Source organism: Lactuca serriola, chromosome 4 (assembly GCF_051521515.1).
Source record: "Lactuca serriola cultivar US96UC23 chromosome 4, Lser_US96UC23_V15, whole genome shotgun sequence".
In the NCBI taxonomy this organism is placed as follows: domain Eukaryota; kingdom Viridiplantae; phylum Streptophyta; class Magnoliopsida; order Asterales; family Asteraceae; genus Lactuca; species Lactuca serriola.
In genome coordinates, this window is record NC_136411.1 from 243,741,371 (window position 1) to 243,747,797 (window position 6,427).

Here is a 6,427-nt window from a genome sequence, read left to right on the forward strand (position 1 = left end):
ACCAAATAGGTTGGTTTGCAAAATCCTAAGTTAGCAATTATCTCTATGTAACCTTCTAGGTTTTTTTTTTTTTTTTTTTCTCTATAAAATGCTTAGTTTCTAAAAAAAAAACTATTTCATTCATGTACTCACGCACTTTGCTTAACCAAATGGCAAACAATATACAAAAATGTCCACAAGCAACATAATTAAAACAATGCTATTTAGTTGCAAAAACCAAAGAGGCAAACGTTACAATGAAATGCTTAAATCTATATATAGGGCTTGATACATATAGAAATAACATGTTTTCTAAGATCATCATTTCAAATCATATCACATGAAAAAATAAAAATAAAAACACTAACTTGGAAACTGTACTATTATAGCAGATTATGAAGTAAATAATAACACTCAAAATTGTATTCTGAAATTGTTGTATTTTTACAATAAACATTCGTGAATAAAAGCGTGTGTGAGATCTAAATTCTTGCATATAAAAACCAGAGGGTGAAGTCAACTTTTGTGCTCTTGGTCTTCCTCGGGTAAAGCTGTTCCTTTCAAATCCATATGACCTGAAATTGAATCACATTTCATTAAAAAAGATTCTCATTGTTGAAGGGTATTTTAGACATTTCACAAATAGTCAACAATTTGTGTACATGGTTAAGATGAACATACCAAACAAGGAGACCAATGATGGGGGCTTTGTAGGTCCATTTGACCTCATATCTATTCCTACATAACAAACACTTAAACTGTTAATTATTTATTTATTATTATTATTAATTTTTTTTTTTTCATTCTGCTTCATGTGTTAAATGCAAGAAATAACAATGTCCTTTCATGTCTTTCTTTAAAAAATCTACCTGAAGTTCCACCTGATTTCAACATATCCGATTTTTTGAAGGTATATCCAATGAAATTGGAGTCTTTTGATGTTAACATCTGTGAATTTACACAAAAAGTTACAAAATTGATTTACACAAAAGGAAAAACATGTTTTATAAATTGTAGAAATTGTTACCTTTCTCCATGGGCCCACTCTTGGTGTTGTTGACTGAGCATCTTCCACCTATTAACACAAGATATAATTCATAAATAACAAAGAAAATAAAGATTGATTTTAGAAAAAATAAAATCAAAAATACTCACTTCAGGAAACTTCTCAAAATTCTGAGTATCCAATTCACCAGTGACAATTGGTTTATATGCAGCTTCCATTTCATACAACATATCCCATTGAACCCCATTAAACCATGGGTGTGCCTAAAGAAACATACATATAAATTTTCAATTTCTTAATAAATAATCCCAAATATGTGGCTATGTAATTTTGAAAAATATGTAGTGACGAAGATGAGGAGGGCATTCACGTCATTTTGCACAAACGAGAGATCAAGAGCAAGTCCCTGTCTTCCCACCTTTTTGGGTGGAAGAAAAAATAAAAATTTTCTCCAGTTGACATCAGTCTCAGTCCGATACATGTCAAACACAGTACAGTACAACCTGTCATGTCATATCCTGTGTCACCCTACCTTTATTTCATCAACTCCTCCGGTCCCCAATCTTGATTCCACATCACATAGCAAATGACAAATCAAATCCCTAGCTTCTTTTGAAACTTTTGGTTCTTCTGGAAACTTCAAGCAAGTTCTCCAATTGATAATCTTGCGACACGTCATCCTAGGATCATCAGAACAAAAAGGGGGATACCCAATAAGCATCTCATACATAATTGCCCCTAATGACCACCAATCACACTCCATTCCATATCCCTTTTTTAGAAGCACTTCGGGTGCCATATAGTCAAGAGTTCCAACTGTGGAATATGCCTTCAAAACAAACAAATGTTATTGATGGATAATTATTTTAAAAAAAAAGTAAAAAGATAAATGTTGAGAATGTTATAAAATACCAAGGCACGTCGATTACGTTTCCATTGTTGTAATTTTTCCTTTGGCATTAACCAAGGAACTTGTTGCCCATCAGTGTCATTTATAGGCCCTTGATTTGCATAATCTTCATCATTCAACAATATTGATGAGAATTTACTCTCTAAGGGTTTACATAACCCAAAATCAGATAACTTTAGATGCCCATTTCTGTCGAGTATTAGGTTATCTGGTTTGATGTCCCTATAAATGAGGAAAAATGTAGGTTAAAGAAAACACAGAATGTATCAAGGTAGAGATATAATGTAATACCTATGGATGTAGTTGTGTTGATGAATAGAATGAATGGCTAAGATGCTTTCAGCCATGTAGAATCGAGCAACATCTTCAGAAAGAATGTCTTCTCTCATTAACAAAGTCATGATGTCGCCTCCAGGTAGATACTCCATGATAAGGTACAAGTAATCAGAATCTTGAAAAGAATAGAACAGTTTTACAATGCATCGACTATCAACCTCCACAAGCAAATTCCTCTCAGATCGAACATGCTCGACCTAGAATTAACAAAAGAAATCGATCATTCAAGCCATTTGCAGGATTCGATGAAGCTAATATCATTTGATTACTAAAGGGAGAAGTTATAGAACCTGTCCACGACTAAGCATCTCTGATTTCTTCAGCTTCTTCATCGCAAAGACTTCTCCATTACTTTTAGCACGACATAATCTCACCTGAAAAGAACAGTTCGAAGATGAATAATCGTAATTGTGGTTGTGGATGATGTTGTTTGACAGATGAGGGTTTGTATTTGTACCTCGCCAAAAGCACCTTTACCGATCAATGTCAAAAGCTCGAAATCATCGATCCCAATTTTATGCCTCTGCAATCTCATGTATTCCGTCTCTTTCTTCTCCAAATTGCGAAGCATCTGCTCCTCTTCCTCACTGGATACTTGCGCTTCAGCTGCCTTTCTCTGTAAAGCTCGTCTCCTAGAAACCAATCACCACCGTCGTTATTCATGATCATTATAATAACAGCACTAGTAGAAATTAGAAATACCTTTCTTTACGATCTTGCAATCCTTGTAGATAATTCTTGTAATGATTCTCAATCAACTGTTTAGCTGCGGCAGCCTTCTGCCTGGTCACCGGCGACGAAACGGAGACGTCGGGTTCCAAATTGAATCCATGATCAGCTCTCGGAACGGGTTCGACCTTCATGGCTTTTGCGTCACCGCCGACGCCAACACCGCCGTCCATTTGCAAAGTTTCTTCAATTGATCTGACTAGAAATCCAGATCCAGAAGCAAAAACTAATAGTCAATAACTATAAAAGAATGAAATGGGATTTATGAAAAGGGAAGGGGAGGGGTTCAAATTAAAAATCGAAGGTTCTGCATAGTTGGAATTAGGGGAATCTTTTGACAGTTATGATAGGAGGAGTGATGGAATCGAGGCAAAGGGAAGTAAGAGGAAAGAGTTTGTGATTTGTGATCCATTTGAGACTGACAGTGAGTTTAAAAATATATGAAAGTTGTAGGGTTTGGTAGAGGTATGAAGCATGAACTGTCAATGGTTACAGGGTGTATGTGGATGGACTATGTGGACTGGATTGAGACTAGATTTGTGCGATGAAGTTGAGCTGACGCCATTGCCATCGCCATCTCCATCTCATTTCTCATTTAGGATCTAAAAGTATCCAAAGATGAACGAGATGCTCGAGGATTTTAAGGATCATGATCAACAGAGCAGCAACAGTAAAGTAAGTGTTGTCCCATTTCAATAATTCTCTAAAATTTTGTGCCCAAAGGCCAAATCTAAATCTATCTATATGAGCAAAACTCATCCAAGGGTTAAATATCTTATAAAATTAATTTTTATTCTTTTGTTAAAAGCATATTCTATTTTATATGTATCGAATTCATATCTAAATTCAGAAAGTCAAAACAACTTACATTGAGATTTCTTTCTATTACCGTTAAATACTACTAAAATTTACTAAACTTGATGTCAACATGTATTTAAAATGGTTTTCACTGCTCTAGTAACACCACATCTATCCATTCCTTAATTTATTATTATTATTATTATTATTATTATTATTATTGATAGTGTATCATGGTATATACTCTAAAACTTAACAAAAGAGACTCAATTTAACGTTTCGATAGTCTCGGTGCAGTCAAGCTACTGTTATCCATGACAGCTAGTTTGTCTAGCTAGTGTGTTGCCAAGCAGCCAATATCATGTCAGCCAACCTACACTAGCTGCGCAAGGTTGGATATGCCTTAGAATCCTACTCGCCTTGCGACAAAAGCAATGTAATATGACAAGACAACTAAACACAAGAGTGGTGCTCCTACCATTACTAGTATTTCGTCTGCGCAAATCACAAGGTAGAAGAATAAAAAAGAATCATGCAGACCAATGGGCGCCTTTCCCCTAATAGGTGACTCACTAGGTGACTCTTTTCTATAAAAGGTCTCAATAGACCTCATGCATGGTCTTTTGGACTCTCATACTCACTTACTCTTGGCCTTCAACCCTCCTAGGAGCTCCTATCGGGAAGCGACTAATATATTTTCTTTCTTTGATTGTGGTAGCAAATCCTCATTGTAGCTAACATCTCCGAAAGGGGATCCAAAGATCACACGTGGATAACATATCATATCATTTGGCGTTATCCGGTGTACGACATTGACAAAAAGCTCAACAAACACCCAACTATAGATGGCAACCGGAAACTATGGTGAGAGAATTGGAGTAGTCCAAAGCCCAATACGTCCTGTGTCATTGTTGGAGCCCATACTAACGCCACGTCACTAACCATTGTTCCATATATTGTTACGCCGATAGCCACCACTAACTTAATTATCTAGTTATGGTATCATACCCTCTCAAATACGGTAACACCTCATGCAACTTACTTTACTCCACTCGTCAGAGGAATACCGCTTGTACCCCTGTATTAAACATATAATTACCCATCCATACTCCAACATACTCTAATATATGTTGGAGCTACAAACCAGTCATAAAAACCTACAAAAAACACAAATGATGCATGCTATACTACTTGTACAACCAATATTTAAGCTCTCTAATATCACTGATGGCTAACATATCACTATCATTACCAGGAATAACTATACATACCCCTTACACCCTCTCTTATACACTATTTGGACCCCCCCCCCCATTCATGGCATATACCGCTACTCAACCACCTTTACCATAGAGTATGTTATTCTCTTTCCCCAACACATCAATACAACAACCACAACCACCTTTTGGTCATCAGATCTCGAACCAAGGAAGTTACATGAGAAGTGTCACTTCCATGCCCTATTTGTTAATGAGTTACTCGATTATAAAATCCCTTGTAACGTCCTAAATTTCAAATCAAAATTTTCATTTTTAAAAAAGGTTAAACATCCAAACTCCATTCAATTAAATACATATCAAAACATTCCTTTATTTCAAAAGGATAATATTAAATAGGAGTAAGTTATAAACCAATGGGAATCTCGAAATTATAATATATCACTGATAGGAATGTATAGTTGTAAACTTGCTCTTCCCTCTCACACCGTAACAACTGAAAAATATTTAACTTAAAAACGTAAGCACAAAACTTAGTAAGTTTTCCAATATACCACATATTCTAAAAACACATACAATGCATACAAACAATGGCTTATTACATGTATTTAGTATAATTATAAATGGCCCAGTATTTGTATTGAAAAAACAATATAAAGAACTTAATATGTCAATAGAAGGTATTTTAGATAGTATGTTATACATATTAATGTATGTAGTTGAATGTATAAATACATATACTTGTTATGGTAGTGGGAAATGAAGAAATGGATAAAAGAGTTACATATATGGGCTAAATGAATTAAGAAGGGACAAAATAGAAAGAAAAAAAACAATCAATTTAGATATTTGCAGCTAAGACGTGGTGGGTCTGATGTAGAACGTGGCACATTCTTGAGGCATTAAAATAGCTGACGTAAAATGAATAGTGAAAACAATGTACTATTGGGAAATGCGCCATGAATAATTATGGCACGACGTGACATGAAATTAGGATGCTATGAATTTTAGTGATGAGTCTTTTAGAGATGGAAATAAAATGTTATAAATAACGAAGGATGTGGTGCATCCAAGTTAGATATGTGACACGCCCATGATATCAGTGAAAAAAAATAAATGAACTTAAAGGCATCATTTTTCCCCAAAATCATAGAAATAACAAGGAAAAGCAAGAGATGCAATTATCACATAGTTCTAATAAGATTTTGCCTCAAACCATAATGGAATTGAAAGGAAACAACACCAAGTTATCTTCCTTCTATCTAGATTAAGGTAATTCCTCTTGTTGGTTGATAATCTTTATGAAAGTGTGGGAGTTTTAGATTTAAGGGTTTTAAAAACCTATTCGAATATGATGTTGATAGTAAAAGTTTTGATGGATTAAGAAGATCCGAATTGAGAACAAGCTAATTACATGTGTTTGATGAAACTATCATGGGTTAATTATGATCT

The 6,427-nt window shown here is 34.8% G+C and overlaps 1 protein-coding gene across 1 annotated transcript; it reads right to left on the reverse strand.

The window, feature by feature from the left end:
• Window positions 1–343: 343 nt before the first annotated feature.
• LOC145096897 (Protein kinase family protein) lies at window positions 344–3,680 on the reverse strand. The gene is made up of 11 exons (XM_079034279.1): window positions 2,934–3,680; window positions 2,689–2,863; window positions 2,522–2,605; window positions 2,187–2,428; window positions 1,898–2,117; window positions 1,518–1,814; window positions 1,135–1,248; window positions 1,007–1,054; window positions 849–927; window positions 661–717; window positions 344–554 (listed from the first exon to the last, which is right to left on the reverse strand). The coding sequence occupies exons 1-11, from the start codon at window positions 3,131–3,133 to the stop codon at window positions 496–498; spliced, it is 1,575 nt and encodes a 524-aa protein (XP_078890405.1). The 5' UTR covers window positions 3,134–3,680; the 3' UTR covers window positions 344–495.
• Between the last annotated feature and the right edge of the window lie 2,747 nt (window positions 3,681–6,427).

What these genes read in the sequence shown, in the direction of transcription:
- LOC145096897 (XM_079034279.1), bottom strand. Translation starts at nt 3,133, where the DNA reads ATGGACGGCGGTGTTGGCGTCGGCGGTGACGCAAAAGCCATGAAGGTC. An exon ending in TTGCAAGATCGTAAAGAAAG is followed by an intron (nt 2,864 to 2,933) that starts GTATTTCTAATT and finishes ATTGGTTTCTAG; the next exon opens with GAGACGAGCTTTACAGAGAA. An exon ending in GTAAAGGTGCTTTTGGCGAG is followed by an intron (nt 2,606 to 2,688) that starts GTACAAATACAA and finishes TGTTCTTTTCAG; the next exon opens with GTGAGATTATGTCGTGCTAA.